Below are 16612 nucleotides of genomic sequence, written 5' to 3' on the forward strand. Positions count from 1 at the left end.
TATATTTGTTTAATATTAGACACAAGAAAAGAGAGAATGAAAGATTCTTTCCTTTATCTTATGTACTATCTCATGCATGTAGTAACTATTTGAAATTATTATTGTTTTGAAATGTGAAATAAGATAATATCAAATTGAATGAGATAATATGAAATTTTTATGAATAAAATTATTATATATTAATCCTAAAACTTAATTCAAAATTATCCCAATTTATCTCATAAACCAAATCGATTCCATAGTACTTGGCTAACAAGTGACTAATATTTTCTCAAAGGAATAAACATAGAAATATTATTGATATATCCAAAACCCTTGTTTCATTTCTTTTTGATAGATGATTTATGCACTAAAAGACAAACGAAGTAGTCAATGTAGATGATAAATAAAAGTTGTAGAAATAAAACCAAGCAAGCATAATATTGAAATGACAATTCTTAGTCACTTTATTAATAATTGAGCATCACAATAGTCTTCAAAGCACCAATTGACATACACAAATCCATATGCCGTGGAATTTTAGTAGCTCATAATTGATTGACTATCTGAACTCTTACCGTATTGGTAAGAGTTTGATTTTCCATATAATAATCTCCTTCCTATTTTCCGTCCCCCAATTTTCAATAAATGAAAAAGAAGAACAAAACACACAACCTCTCTTCATAGCTAGCAAGTCTACTTATGACTTTATTGAAAGGTAAAAACACAACTTATTAATAATAATTATGGTAAATTTAACCTAGCTCTCGCAAGTTTAAGGACTTGTTGAAAATGATGGGCCGTATCGGGTGGATGGGCCTCAATTATGGGCCTCTCCGGCAACACCCATTGCCCATCGCTCGTTCTCACCATGCCTTTGTTCTCATCTTGCCACCAAAATGGTGGCACACCATACTCCTCCTTCAAGAAACTCGAATCCTTATTGACTAGGGCAACATCCCTACTCGTGGCAGAGCGAAAGGCGCGTACCTTCCCATGGTACCCATCAACAAGATGTAAATGGGCCTCAAGGTTATGAGCAGAGCCCAAATCACTATTGGGCTTTAGAAAAGGAGAACGATGATGATCTAAAGCTAACTCCGCCCCTACATGAGCATAACTCCAAGCAAATGAAAATTTCTCTTCCAATTGCTTTTGGAATTGAAATTTCTCATTTGCAATAATTCCAGGCACTTTCGGCACTTTGTCATGCACATTCACAACTCTTAAAACTTTAATTCCAAGCTCTTCACATCTTTCTTTAAATTTAAGATTTCCAACCCTAGGTCCAGCAAATGAAAAAACAGTAATAGGAATAATTTTAGTAATAGACTTACCATTATGTAAAATATTTAATTTCATCTCAGCTATGTCATAAGCACTTAACAAAGCCAATGCTGCACCAAGGCTATGTCCTGTTATGGTGATACTTAGCTCTTCACCTTGGTATTTTTCGATTAATCTATTAATCTCCGCTAAAATTTGTTCACGAGCTGAAAACGAAGCATAGTGACAATTATTTTCTTTTTTAGTATACATATCGAAGAACCCTGTCTCAATCTTGATGTTTGGATCATCGCGAAAATGAGCAGGATGTAAAATGTCTTGTAGGTCATGGATCCATTCTAGGTATGTGACCGTGCCACGCCATGCAACCACTATGTCACGTCTACCTAAACGTTTTATTTCTTCAGGATCTGTGGCTACGGCTACATACCCCATCCAGTTCGCGTGTTGGCTCCAAACGTTCCTCATTTTTGATTTTTGGAAGAAATTTGGTAAGTTGATATTTGAGGTTGCATATAAGTACCTTTTCATTTCATACCCTTTTTTCAACATGTTGATCTTGTCAAAAAATTGTGATGGTTGATACTTGCAAGTACCACAATATTTTGAATGAGGATCATAGTCAAATGAGTCATAACAAGATTGAGCAAATTCACCATAACGAATGATTTCTTTTCTAAGATGACAATCCATAGGATCAAGTAAACCTTTCCAATTGTTACATCCTTGAATTTCTCTCCACATCTCATGAAGGGGTTTTTTCTCTTCTTCATCATATTGTTGGAGTTCAATAGTATTGTTGTCCTCTAAATTTGAAAGACATGAAGATGTTTTCAAAGATAGGCTAGGTGAAAGTCTTTTGTTTGGGAAAGAGAGGTTGGATTTGAATGTGTTCCATAATGGAAAAACTTCTAGACAAGTATGGTTTCTTTTGTGTTTGGGATTGGTGAGAGATAACTGAAAGGAAGACATGATGAATATTGATGAGAAACTTTTTTTCTTGTGTTTAATTTGATGTTATATCATATGGGGCAAGTGATAAGCTTGGTGGTATTGGAGATGAATTAAGTACAAATTTTTTAATTTCTTTTTGAGTGTGATGGTTTGAAAAAAGAAGTTTTCTTTGAAAATACGGAGAGAGACTTTATTTTTTTGTTTGTTTTATGTCCATTAAATCTTCATCTTTACATATTTTTTTATATGAAAAATATTTTTTAGACCATTTTCTCCAAAACACGTGTAGTACGCCGTTGATTTTGTGAAACATTTTAATCAATTAAACATGATTTTTGTTTTGGGAAATTATGCGGTTAAACAAACTTATACTACTTAATTACTCATCATAGTTACAGTTGTTATCATTATCATTCGCGACTAACATTAAACTTTAATTACTTAGACTTACTTCGAGTTTGTATAATTAGCCATGTTTGCGTATGTATAATTCGCAAGAATATACAAATACATATATATAATATACAATTTTCTTAATTGATATACATAGACAATTCACATCTCTCCCACTCTTTGCCCTCTCTTTCTCGCCTCTCTCCTAATCTCGCTCGCCTCTATCCCCACTTTCCCAATCTCTCTTGCTATATATACAATTGCATATATATAATATACAATAATCTAACCAGTATACATATACAATTCACCTCTCTCCCACTCTTTGCCCTCTCTCGCTAAGCTTCTCTCCTCTCTCCTCTCTCTCTCCTAGTCTCACTCGCCTCTCTCTCCTCCCTATAACATGTAGCTACGAATTGTAATTATCAAACTATAGATATGAAAAATAATTAAGCTATTTTTTCAGTGGCTACATGTGAAGATTCCTCTTTTTTTAATTGTAAAATATACCCTTTATTTTCCAATATGTCGTTACGTAGTAATGCCACATCTATGGAAAACATGCTAAAGAGGAAAGAAAATAGAGACGTTCAACAACCAACAATAATGTATGATAGTCACGTAACAATAAATTAGGTCGATATCTTAATTATATTGTAGAAAACTATACTTGGATTTTACAATTAAAGGGGAAGAGTTTTGTGGAAATGGAGAAATGAAAATGACAAAAACGTGTGTTAGGAAAGTTAGTACTACTTATTACATAAACCATTAATATGATTGTTTAGATTTTATAAGTATTGACAACTGTCTAGTGTATTAACTACCAATGAGATTTACAAAAATGAGTTTGGAGTAAAAAGGGCAACAAAGTTAATTATAGAACTAAAAAAATAAAAATAAAATAAAATTATAAAACTAAAAAGATAACTTTCTGATAAGAAATTAAAACGATATTTAAATTTCCATGGCCCCCTCATTTAAACATATCGCTGCAGTTGTATTAATAAAGTCGAAATCTAAATATTTTGTGCATTCGTTTGTGGTTTCATTTGTAAATAATTGTTTTCAACTTGCAAATCGATTTATATATTTATATATATATATATGGAATATCATATATATGGAATTTTAACGATATTTGTCTATGTATTTCGAATACACGTGAATCCACTTGAATAATATGTATAAAGTAAATTATATATATCTAATTTTTTATCGGAATATATGTATCTGGATGTATCAAAATTTAATAAGATTGATCATAATATTACAAACTAACGTGAATCTAAATAATTATATTCTAAACTAATGAGATTTTATTTATATTTAGGCAGAAGAAAGTCTCATCCCTATCAATCAACATGGATTATGGTGCACTACTTGAAATGCGTCACTCTTAATCAAAAGTCTAAGATTTGAGTTCCGAGCACGGAAAAAGTTCTGTTGGGAGCCAAAAAAAAAGAAAAAAAGTCTCATCCCTATTTTTGAATTTGGATGAAGTCAATTAACATTTTACTTTTTGCAGCCAAAAGCTGTTATTATTAGCAACAAAATAATCTTTTATTAAATTCAAAAATCATGTCATTCATTATTATAAGCCATAAATTATTTATAAAAGCTATTCAAAAGGTTAATATAAAAATAATAGAGATAAGTGGTTGAAACACACATGAACTATACCTTTTTTTTGAGTTTCATATCCGAACTCTCAAAAGTGTGAGAAACACACCTAAACTATTACACTTTAATTTGAGAAACACACCTCTGTGCTGACTGGACCAAATGTGTGTGTATGATATACTGTGGTTTCACGGTATAATTAATACTTTTTCCTTAAGTTTAGTGTGTCCGAAAGCCTTGTTTGTGCTAAGTTTAATATAATTTTCTCTTTGTTTTGCAGGAAATCTGTCCAAAGCTGAACGCGGAGATTTTGAGCGAAAATTGCAGAAGAGACCACCTACGGAGCTTATGACGGTCCGTCGTGCCTGTGACGGTCCGTAGGTGGCAGCGTAGAGAAGCTGTTGAAGGAAGATGGGGAAGTCTGACCAAGTGTGGAATTACGAAGCTAGTGACGGTCCGTCCTGCAGGTTCGACGTGAAGATCAGAGAAGTGATTCCAGTACCTAGATTCCAAGAGTTGAAGTATTTTGAAACGAGACCCTCGACGGACCGTTGTGCTTATGACGGTCCGTCACACTTGCCGTCGAGGGGAATGAAGAAAGCAGCAGAAGAATTGCACCAAGTATGGGACGACGGAGTTCACGACGGTCCGTCATGACCATGACGGTCCATCGCGTGGTCCGTCGACCAAGCCGCGTTTTGGCAGATTTCCAGTAATTAGAATCCTTGTTTAATTAGGTTTTTATTTTTTATAAATAGTTCGAAAAACCTCGTTTTTGAGGTTAGACTCTGTGATATTAAACATTATATTGTGAGACTTAGTGTTTTCAGTGCTTGATTGTTAGAGATTCTTCCAAGTGATTTTTGGTGATTAATCAAGCAAATTTTCGGACTTTATTCTTTCTCATTGAAGTAAGTACATGAATTCTTGTTTACCATATTTGAATATTGTGTTTATGGCTATGAGGAACTAAACTCCATAACTAGGGTTGTGGGAACCATAGACAAATAATGAGATAAACCCTAGCTAAAATAACAATTCTAGAATCGTGTCTTGCATGTATTAATAATTCTTTCGCTTAGAAGTCTTTTTAACGGATGATCAACGTTAGAACTCGCCTTAATGCTACTTGCCGGACCAAGGAGGTAGATAATAGGAAAAGAATTATTAATATAGATTTAGTGTATACTATCTAATAGGCTAGTATTGATTGGTACGAGGTAATAACTTAGTCAAATATCGAATACGATGCTTAATTTAAGGTAAGGATAAGGGTTAGGAAAGCAACACACGTAGCCGGACCAAGGTGCGGAGTGAGATTTTCTAGATGCCGGACCAAGGATTTAGAAATACATAACTTATCACTTTGCATGCAAGATACTAGGAAAGAATTGTTATAGTTAGGATTATCAAGTTATGAACCTGTGGGGAACACGTAAACCCTAGTTACTTTGATTACTTGATTAAAACTCAACATTAAAAGTTGTTAAGTGTCTCTTTCAAATTCGTTAGTTATTTTTTCTCATTAGGAGATACAAACCCCCTTTTTTATGCTTTTACTTTCTAAGGAAGTCATCAACCGAACAATAGTAATAACAAGTTGAAGTTAAGTCTAGACTATTTTTCCTCGTGGGAATGATCCCAACCTCACTAGTTGGGTTATTTACTTGACACGACCGCTTTACTTCTCATTTGAGAAGTAAGTTTGAGCGTATCAAATTTTGGCGCCGTTGCCGAGGAATTTAGCTTTTAGATTAACTTAAACTTCTTACTATAGTTTAGTTGATATCTTCTTGATTTTACTTTGTTTTATTGTTTTTGATTTCTTTTCAGAATTATCCTCCTTGTATGCCAAATACACGGAGAAGAAGAGAACCGTTGTTCCCCTACGATCACGAGCTAGAACGTACACTGCGAAACATGAATCGTAATTTGGGAATCAATGATGAGGATCCAAACCAGAACATCCCAGCTCCGGCTGATGTTCATGGTCAGATGTTACCCGATGCTCAGGGTGAACATCAACAGAGGGGGACAGAATCCCGCTCCACGGCCCCAAGCATACTACAGAGGCTATGATAACATAGCAGATTCGGATGGGCCACTGGTTTTGCCTCCTCTACCCACAGGCCACACTTTTGTGGTAACTAGTAGTCTGATGCAAATGCTCACTGCCAGAGGTTTGTTTTCAGGGCTACCTTCTGAGGATCCACATGCCCATATAACTAAGGTAAGGGCAGTGTGTAAAAGTTGTGTGGGGAGGCCTGATTTGGATCTAGATGTAATAGGTCTCAGAGTGTTTCCTCTCTTACTGACGGGAGAGGCTGCTATGTGGTTTACTGAGCTCCCATACAACTCCATTTTCACTTGGAACCAACTACGGGATGTCTTCTTAGCACGCTACTATCCGGTCTCCAAGAAATTAAACCACAAAGACAGGGTGAATAACTTTGTGGCACTACCAGGAGAGTCAGTTAGTAGTTCTTGGGATAGATTCACCTCATTCTTGAGAAGTGTCCCAAATCACCAGATTGATGATGAGTCACTAAAGGAATACTTCTACAGGGGACAAGATGATAACAATAAAGCGGTGTTGGACACTATAGCAGGTGGATCTTATGGAGAATGCCCTTATGCTGAGATTGCTTAGAAATTAGAGAAAATCTCCCGTAACAACAAAGCTTGGAGTACTAGGAAGTCCGATACAGGGAGAAACACCTTTGCAGTGCAGTCCACTCACAACCCAGCCACTGATGATATTCGGGAAGAAATGGCTCAGATGAGAACTGAGCTTGGGTTGGTACTAAAACATGTCTCTGGGGGTGCAGAAAAGGTTAATGCAATCAACTACTTGGCTAAACCACCACCTCTAATCGATGAGTGTTATTATGAGGAGGATTCCTATGCAGTAAATGAACAGAAGAGGGGTTTACGACCAAGAGCCCAAGGCTCTAATCAGGAAAATTGGCGCCAAGGTCAAGGGAACCAAGGTCGGAACTATGGTAATTACAATCATGAGGGTCATTATGTCCGAGATGGAAACTACAATCGCGACAACAACTTCAACAGGGGTAGCTATGGTAACAGAAACGACAGAAATGGACCTTATGTTCCTCCTCAAAATCGTGAAGTTACTCCTAGGGATGGTGGAGGTAGTATGTCGGGAGTTGAGGATATGTTGCATAAAATGATGAGGAGGTTCGATGCTAGTGATGAGCAAAATAAAGAGTTGAGGAATGATCTAGCGGGTATTGGGCAAAAAGTTGATACCCATGCAATATCAATTAAGCAACTTGAGTTACAATTGGCCCAATTATCTGCAACTGTGAACACACGGCAACCGGGCACTCTTCCTAGCAACACTGTCCAAAATCCGAAAAATAATGGACATTGTATGGCAATTACTACTCCTGGTGGCAAGCAAACCATTGATCCACCTATGCCATCTGATGAGAATAAGGTGACAACAGAATCTGATAAAGTGGTAGAAGTTGATGCTGAATTAGAGGATAACACTGCAAAAGATGCTGAAGTGCCTAAAAAGGTAACTCCTATGCCTAGGCCACCACCCCCATTTCCTTAGAGATTAGTGAAAAAGAACGAGGATGGTTAATACCGGCGTTTTATAACAATGTTAAAGCAACTTTCTATCAATGTCCCTTTGATAGAAGCTTTAGAACAAATGCCCGGTTACGCCAAATTTATGAAAGATCTGGTTACAAAGAAAAGATCGGTCACTTTTGAGGATGATGATAGAATGCAGCATTGTAGTGCTATTGCTACAAGATCTCTGGTCCAAAAGAAAGAAGATCCGGGCGCATTTACTATTCCTTGTACAATCGGGCTATTACATTTTTCGAAAGCATTATGTGATCTGGGGGCAAGCATAAATCTCATGCCCCTCTCGATTTACAAGAAGTTGGGTTTGGGTGACCCAAAGCCTACTGCGATGCGGCTACTGATGGCTGATCGAACAATAAAACGACCTATAGGAATACTCCTTGATGTGCTAGTAAAAGTGGAGTCATTCATCTTTCCAGCCGATTTTGTTATTCTTGATTGTGAGGTTGATTTTGAAGTGCCTATTATCCTTGGGAGGCCATTCCTAGCTACGGGAAGAGCCTTAGTAGACATGGAAAAGGGCAGATGAAATTTCGGTTGAACAGTGAGGAAGTGACCTTTAATATTTGTAGGTCCATGAGGCAGAGTGGTGAGCTCCAATCGGCATCTGCTATATCCTACAACATGGGTGAGACCTTTGAGACACAAATAGAAGAACGTCTAGGTGTCGAAGCATTAGCGGCGGTGATAATGAACTTTGATAGCGATTACATTGAAGAGTATGAGTCATTAGTAGCAACTCTTGACCGAGGTGATGTTCGGTTTAAACCAAAGAAATTTGAGCTTGATATGAAGAATCGCGAGTCCCCACCCGCTAAACCATCTATAGAGGAAGCTCCAAAAGTTGAATTAAAAGCTCTCCCACCTCATCTTAGGTATGAATTCTTAGGAAATGGTGACACTTTGCCGGTAATCATTGCATCAGACCTAGATGAACAACAGGTTCAGAGTTTGGTGAAGGTACTAAAAAGGTTCAAAAGAGCTATTGGGTGGACCATTGCGGACATTATTGGGATCCCTCCTGGTATTTGCTCTCATAAAATCCAACTCATGCTTGATCATAAGCCGAGTATTGAGCACCAGAGACGCTTGAATCCTCCTATGCAAGAGGTTGTGAAGAAGGAAATTATCAAGTGGTTGGATGCTAGAGTAATCTATCCAATCGCCGATAGTAGTTGGGTATGCCCGGTTCAGTGTGTACCTAAGAAAGGGGGAATGACTGTGGTCCCCAACGAAAAGAATGAACTTGTTCCGATGAGACCGGTTACTTGATGGAGGGTGTGCATGGATTACCGTAAACTGAACTCATGGACTGAAAAAGACCATTTTCCTATGCCCTTCACGGATCAGATGTTGGATAGACTTGCCGGAAAAGGGTGGTATTGTTTTCTTGATGGGTATTCGGGGTATAATCAGATTTCTATCACACCAGAAGATCAAGATAAAACCACTTTCATTTGTCCATATGGGACTTTTGCGTTCAGAAGAATACCGTTTGGGTTGTGCAATGCACCCGCAACCTTTCAGAGATGTATGATGTCAATATTTTCTGACATGGTGGAGGATACTATAGAGGTTTTTATGGATGATTTTTCTGTGGTTGGTGATTCATTTGAGCGATGCTTGACCAATTTATCTGAGGTTCTTAAGAGATGTGAAGACTGCAATTTGGTACTAAACTGGGAAAAGTGTCATTTCATGGTGAAAGAGGGTATTGTGTTGGGTCATCGCATTTCAGAAAAGGGTATAGAGGTTGATCGAGCTAAAGTTGAGGTAATAGAGAGACTTCCCCCGCCGATCTCTGTGAAAGGTGTGAGAAGCTTTCTTGGGCATGCAGGTTTTTATCGGAGATTCATCAAAGAGTTTTCAAAGATTGCACACCCATTGTGCAAATTACTGGAGAAAGAATGTAAATTTTGTTTTGATGAGTCCTGTCTTAAAGCATTCAGTGAGCTAAAAGAGAAGTTAGTGTCTGCACCTATCATTATTTCTCCGGATTGGAACAGTCCATTTGAGGTAATGTGCGATGCTAGTGGGGTGGCTCTTGGTGTAGTATTGGGATAGAGAAGAAACAAAATCCTTCACCCAATTTACTATGCTAGTAAAGCCCTAAATGAAGCCCAGAAGAACTACACAGTGACTGAGCAAGAACTCCTCGCAGTAGTCTTTGCTTTAAAGAAATTTCGCTCCTATTTGCTAGGTACTAGAGTCATAGTGCATACTGACCATTCAGCACTGAGATATTTGATGGTGAAAAAGGATGCGAAACCAAGGCTGATTCGTTGGGTATTACTGCTGCAAGAATTTGACTTTGAAGTGCTGGATAGAAAAGGGACTGAAAATCAAGTTGCTGATCATTTGTCCCGTCTAGAGGATGAAGCTATGAGAGAGTTAGGGGATAAGACTGAAGTTGATGATACTTTCCCCAATGAACATGTATTGGCTGCTTCACAAGACTTGATTCCATGGTTCGCAGATTTTGCGAACTATCTGGCTAGTGATATTGTTCCATCAGACTTGTCCTTTCATCAAAGGAAAAAGTTCATGTACGATGTGAAGAAGTTCTTTTGGGATAAACCATACTTGTATAGGAGTTGTGCCGACGGGCTTATTCGGCGTTGTGTGCCAGAATGTGAAATGTTGAGTGTATTGGAGGCATGCCATTCTTCACCTGTTGGCGGACATCACAGTGGTATCCAAACCGCTCACAAGATATTGCAATGTGGTTACTATTGGCCAACTCTTCATCAAGATGCTCATGGGTTTGCTAAATCATGTGACAAATGTCAACGAGATGGTGGTATTTCAAGAAAGTAAGAGCTCCCTCTAAACTCCATTCTTGTGATTGAGTTATTTGATGTGTGGGGTATTGACTTTATGGGCCCTTTCGTGAGTTCTCATGGGATAAAGTACATTCTTGTAGCAGTTGATTATGTATCTAAATGGGTCGAAGCCATAGCTCTCGCAAACAATGAAGGGAAGAGTGTCACTGCATTCTTGAAAAAGAATATATTCTCCCGTTTTGGCACTCCAAGGGCCATTATTAGTGATGGGGGTTCCCACTTCTGCAACAGATTGTTCAAGGGGTTATTGGAGAAATACGGTGTTCGCCATAATGTGGCCACGCCTTACCACCCTCAAACTAGTGGGCAAGTTGAGGTATCGAATCGGGAGATCAAACAGATATTGTCCAAAACAGTGAATGCTAGTAGAACAGATTGGTCAAGGAGGCTTGATGATGCTCTTTGGGCCTACCGGACAGCTTATAAGACTCCCATAGGTATGTCTCCATACCAACTTGTATATGGGAAAGCTTGTCATCTTCCGGTTGAATTAGAGCATAAAGCCATGTGGGCTATGAAGAAGTTAAAATTGGATTGGAGCGAAGCTGCAGAGCAACGGTTAAATGGGTTGAATGAACTTGATGAATTTCGCTTGAAAGCCTATGAAAGCTCAGCCCTATATAAAGAAAAGATGAAGAAGTATCATGACAACAAAATTGAAAAATGAGAGTTTCTGGTCGGGGATTTAGTGCTTCTATTCAATTCCAGATTGCGCTTGTTTCCAGGCAAACTCAAGTCTAAATAGACTGGTCCTTACACGATTACCCAACTATTCCCTCATGGAGCAGTTGAGTTGGAAACTAAGGAGGGTGTGCGGTTCAAGGTGAATGGACAGCGCATAAAAATCTATCTAGGGCATGCTGAATCGGCGAATGAAGTGATCGAGGCATACCATCTTGATGAAGTCTGAGTAATCAAGTGGCCCCAGTCGTGCCGCGACGTTAAATCTGGCGCTTGTTGGGAGGCAACCCAATATTTATCGTATTTTTAATAATGATAGCATTTTTCTATAAATGGGTTTTAAATTTGCAGGCATATCACCAGGAAATTCTGCAGAAAACTACTCCGCAGTAGCCACTGACGAATACAACGACGGACAATCGCGACTGAAACGGACCGTCGTATGCACCGTCACACCAGGTACGTATTTCTGTCATTTTTGAAATTAGGGCACACACGACGGGGCGTCGCATGTGCAACGGATCGTCGTCGGGGAACCGTCGCGCGATTAATGAAATTAACCCGACCCGGCTGGACCCCTTTTCAAAATTTGACCGTTTATACTCCCCACCCCTCCATATTCCACCCCATTACTTCCAACTTCCTCTCATCTCCCCTCTCTTTTCCACTTCCACACTTCCCCCACTGATCATTACTCCCACAATCTCCCCAAACCTTATTACTATCATTTACTTGTCGGTGCTGCTGCTTTTGGTATCTACCTTGCCACCTGAATCATTCCCCACTTGTGTTTTCTCCATTTCCAAGGTACGTGTCTCTAAGTTTATACTCATTTCTCTTGTATTTTTGTTTATTAGTTAGTATTAGATTCGTTCTTAGTCGTATCTTGTCTCCTTTATATGATTATGTCTAGACCTAGGCTCTAAATGTTTGAGTTTGCCATGTTAATAACCCTAGACATAGGTGATTTCACATTAATAGTTTCCTAGGTAGTTGGGATAGACACATATAGGTCCACAACACTACAAGACCATGTGGGTTCATTAGGGTTGCTTAGGGTACCTACAGTTCTGTCTCTGATATTCAGAACGAGACCCCGATGACGGTCCGTCGTATACACGACGAACCGTCGTAGGGTCCGTTGCATAAGCCCTAGCACCCTCCCCAACGACGCCTGTGACAGACCGTTGTCTTCACGACGGTTCATTCTCCACGACCGTCATGATGGTCAGAGACCCCTCTGAAAAGGGTCTCCAAAAATTTTCCAAGTGTCCAACGACGGACACTTACGACGGACCGTCACACCCATGACGGTCCGTCCTGCACGACTGTCATGATGGTCAGAGCCCCTCTTCTAAGGGTCTCCCATCATTTTCTAAGTGTCCTACAACGAATTCTTACGACGGACCGTCATACCTACGACGGTCCATCCTGTATGACCGTCATGATGGTCAGAGACCCCTCTGATAAGGGTCTCCAAAAATTTTCCAATTGTCCAACGACAGACACTTACGACGGACCGTCACACCCACGACGGTCCGTCCTGCACGACCATCATGATAGTCAGAGAACCCTCTTCTGAGGGTCTCCCATCATTTTCTAAGTGTCCTACGACGGACCATCACGCCCACGACGGTCCGTCCTGCACGACCGTCATGATAGTCAGAGAACCCTCTTCTGAGGGTCTCCCATCATTTTCTAAGTGTCCTACGACGGACCCTTACGACAGACCGTCATACCCACGATAGTCCGTCCTGCCTGACCGTCATGATGGTCAGAGCCCCCTCCTTCAGAGTTCCTTATATATACATATACCAAGTATAACACGACGGACCTCATGACGGTCCGTCATAGTCACGATGAGCCATCATAGGTCCCGTCGTGTGATACAGTTTCAATATTACTAACACATTTTTTTTCAAAGTTTAATGTCATATGATCTTGCCTGTTTTGATTGCTATTACTCATACTAATATTGCCCCTTTACAGGTACTATCAACTATGGCACCCAAGCAAGACCACACTTAGACACGCGGTCAATCTAAGTCTGTCGCCCCGTCTGCCCGCCTGATCATCGGCTCTGATGATGAGCGGGACCCTGAATACATGCCCCCAGGCACCTCCGCCCCTTCCCGTGCTACACGTGCCCCCAGAACCACACCCAAGATGGTGGCGTCCGGCGTAGTTACTGCCTCCCAGTCTGATGAGGAGCGCACACTGACCGGCATACCCTCTGGGTCGGCCACAAATGAGGAAGGAGCTACTGGCTCCTTGGGAGTATCCTGGTCCGAGGAAGCTTCAGGATCTGCTGAGGTTCCCGCACCCACCACTGCTGCAGCATCGGCCTCGTCTGATGAGGCTGACAGTTCAGACTCTACATCCGGCGCACCAGCCCAGGTCCCCACCCCAGCCTCTGACCAGCCAAACCGCTGGTGCGTTGAAGGCCAGTTTCAGGTTTACTCCGACGCGAAGTTCTTGACCAATAAAGGAGTAATGACTCGAACACTCACCCTGGAGTGGCGGGTACTTACAGGGAGTCTCCCCTCGATGCCGGAGATCCACAACATATTCACCAGGCATCGCCTAGAGTGGACAACCCATCTGTTGGGACGATACAGCGAGGAGATGGTCCGAGAGTTCTACGCATCCTACGTAGCGACTCTCCGATCACAAATCGACAGGTGGGCTGCTCTCGCGAAACAGGCCCCATTGGAGCAGGTTCTAGTCCAGGGCGTGCAGGTTGACATTTCCCTGCCCGCCATCTGCAGGTTCCTATACGGCGAGAGTGCAGATGCTACTCGGACCCCCCATCACTGCCGAGTTTGACTACCGCTGGCAGGTAGTGAAGGATGGACAGTTCCTGCGAGAGCCAGTACTGAGGGAGACCACCAAGCGGTGGATGGCCCTACACTTATCAATCGACGGAGAGGGTGCCGATTGGGTTACCGAGCCGAAGGGGGCCATCAAGAAGGCCAACCTCATGTTCGTCGCCAAGTTCTTGTGGCTGCTCGTGCGTCACTGCCTTTCCCCCACAGCTGCTGATAACATAGTAACCTGGGATCGAGCAGTGCTGATGGCGGCGATGATAGCCGGCTTCGAGGTGGACTATGCATGGCTTCTCCAGGCAGTCATGCACTAGAGGGCATTCAAGGTCACCACCACCTACCCCTTTTCGTGCATGATCTTTGCCCTTTGCAGGTCTGCTGGTGTGCCCATATGGCACATAGATAAGTTGAGGACCCCGCCGGGTACCGTTGACGTCGGCCTCATCAGAGACGTGGCCAATGAGTTGGCCCCACGTCGAGGGCCCCGTCCAGAGCTGCCACCACTATTTGATGATCTTGCGGATATGGTGGCCCAGGCTCGCACAACTACACAGGCATCCACTGATACTACCCCGGTCAAGTCTATCCTGGGTAGTAGCACAACCCCTCTACTGACACCGGCCCCACTTGCCCGAGTCCAAAAACTGGAGGCACAAATGGACACTCTTCTGCATCATATCCAGCCGTGGATGCAGAAGTCTATTGCTGAGTCTGAGGCGCGTATGGAGAGGCAGATACAACGGAAGATTGCTGAGGTTAACCAGCGCCTCGATGCCTTTGAATTGAGAGTATTAGCTCGACCAGCCCCTCCGGTAGATGTGTCGACTCTCCAGGCTGCAGTCGACAGTCTTCATGCAGACATCGACACGATCCTAAGGGAAAGAGTGCCGGAGTCTGTCGAGCCGGCTGAGGATACTATATTGGCGGCCCTATTTCATACTCCAGACATTCCCCCATCTTCCCCTCGAGAGAGTGCCAAAAGGCGTAGGGGTCGATCGGAGGATGAGGCGCAAGCAAGGAAGAAAGAGCGCCGAGAGATGGAGGCCGCGAGGAGAGCCTCACTTGCTGAGGTGAAGGCACACCAGATCAGAGCATCGCACATAGCGGCTGGGGTGTCTAGCTCCCGCACTGTAGAGACAGCAGGAGGCACTACTGAGGATGCGGTTGTTGCTGAGGACATCACTGAGGGTGTCCAGATTGCAGAGGATGTGGGTTCTGGGAAACCAGACCCACCAGCTTGTTGATCGACGGCGCTATGCGCCACAGGTTTGCTTCACCTACCCCTCTAATCTTTAGATATTTTTTTTATGCATTGGGGACAATTGCATGCTTTTTTTTGGGGGTGGGGTAAATGGAAAGTGAGTGTTAGGGTGAAGTCTGAGTAGCCCAACTCACTATCCTCTTTTGGGGTTTTCTTGCCTGTGTTCTTTTTCCCCAAAGACTGATTACTTTTTCTGTTGAACCGGCACGTTATATCTTTTGTACATAGTTTAACCTTGAAGCATGATGGCTAAAATGATATCCCGATAAAACTAGAAAATGTTGCATGACTAGGCGTAGTAACTGAAAATTGTGTGGCTCTAAACATGAAATAGAGTTACGCCATTGTATTACCCTAAATCTTCAAGTCAAACTAGGTGTCTGATAATTTGGTATAGTGATGAAATGTCAAGTGAGTGTGAGGAAAGTTGAATAGTCCACTATTGGTACTGAGCTAGAACTTGCCTGGTTAGTCCTGCTAAAAGTAAGTTGTAACAGACAATTAGGAAAGGATCATAGGCCCTTATTCAATATAGCCCATTTCTAGCCTAAATAAAAGAAACCAAATGAAAGTTATCCTTCTTTGATCTAAATAATTTGAGCTTAAAATTAGACCTTTCTTTCTCATCCCAACTGATCTTTTGTGGGAACAATATGTTGGCCCTGGTCCCTCCTTGGACATGTGCACCTCAGCTTATGCCAAAAGCATAAGTTGAGGGTGGCTAATGTATAAAAAACCTTCGTTATGGCCCTGACCCGACTTTGAATATTGTGTACCTTGACTCATGGCAAAGCCATGAGTTGAGGGTGGCTGTTTTGAGGAATGCTCTGGAAAGTGGGGTTGAAAGAACAAAGAGAGAGAAAGAACAAAAGTAAAGTGACTCAAGAACTCTTTAAAATTTAAAAAAAGGGAAAAATATTCAAGAATTACAAACGAGAAAAGAAAAGAGTTACTTACACAAATGAAGAAAGAAGGAAAACAGCAAGGTGAAAGAATAGGAGAAACTGGGCGAGATAAAGTGATAGAAAGTGGAAGGTTTAGCCGATATGTCAAGAAGGGCAAAAAGTCACTAAAGTATACCTAAATATACCCTACCTGTAACGACCTGTTTAGTCGTTTTGAGCAGCAGATTTTATTTGTGGAAA

At 41.3% G+C, this 16612-nt stretch overlaps 1 protein-coding gene and 1 pseudogene across 1 annotated transcript; one reads left to right on the forward strand and one right to left on the reverse strand.

Annotated features, from left to right (window-relative positions):
• Positions 1-420: 420 nt before the first annotated feature.
• On the reverse strand, positions 421-3508 carry LOC101245616 (phospholipase A1-Igamma3, chloroplastic). Its single transcript, XM_004250879.5, has one exon. The coding sequence runs from the start codon at positions 2236-2238 to the stop codon at positions 724-726; it is 1515 nt and encodes a 504-aa protein (XP_004250927.1). The 5' UTR covers positions 2239-3508; the 3' UTR covers positions 421-723.
• A 2692-nt stretch (positions 3509-6200) lies between these two features.
• LOC138339479 (uncharacterized) lies at positions 6201-11445 on the forward strand (annotated as a pseudogene).
• Positions 11446-16612: the final 5167 nt, after the last annotated feature.

This window comes from Solanum lycopersicum, chromosome 11 (assembly GCF_036512215.1).
Source record: "Solanum lycopersicum chromosome 11, SLM_r2.1".
Classification (NCBI taxonomy): domain Eukaryota; kingdom Viridiplantae; phylum Streptophyta; class Magnoliopsida; order Solanales; family Solanaceae; genus Solanum; species Solanum lycopersicum.

What these genes read in the sequence shown, in the direction of transcription:
- LOC101245616 (XM_004250879.5), bottom strand. Translation starts at nt 2,238, where the DNA reads ATGTCTTCCTTTCAGTTATCTCTCACCAATCCCAAACACAAAAGAAAC.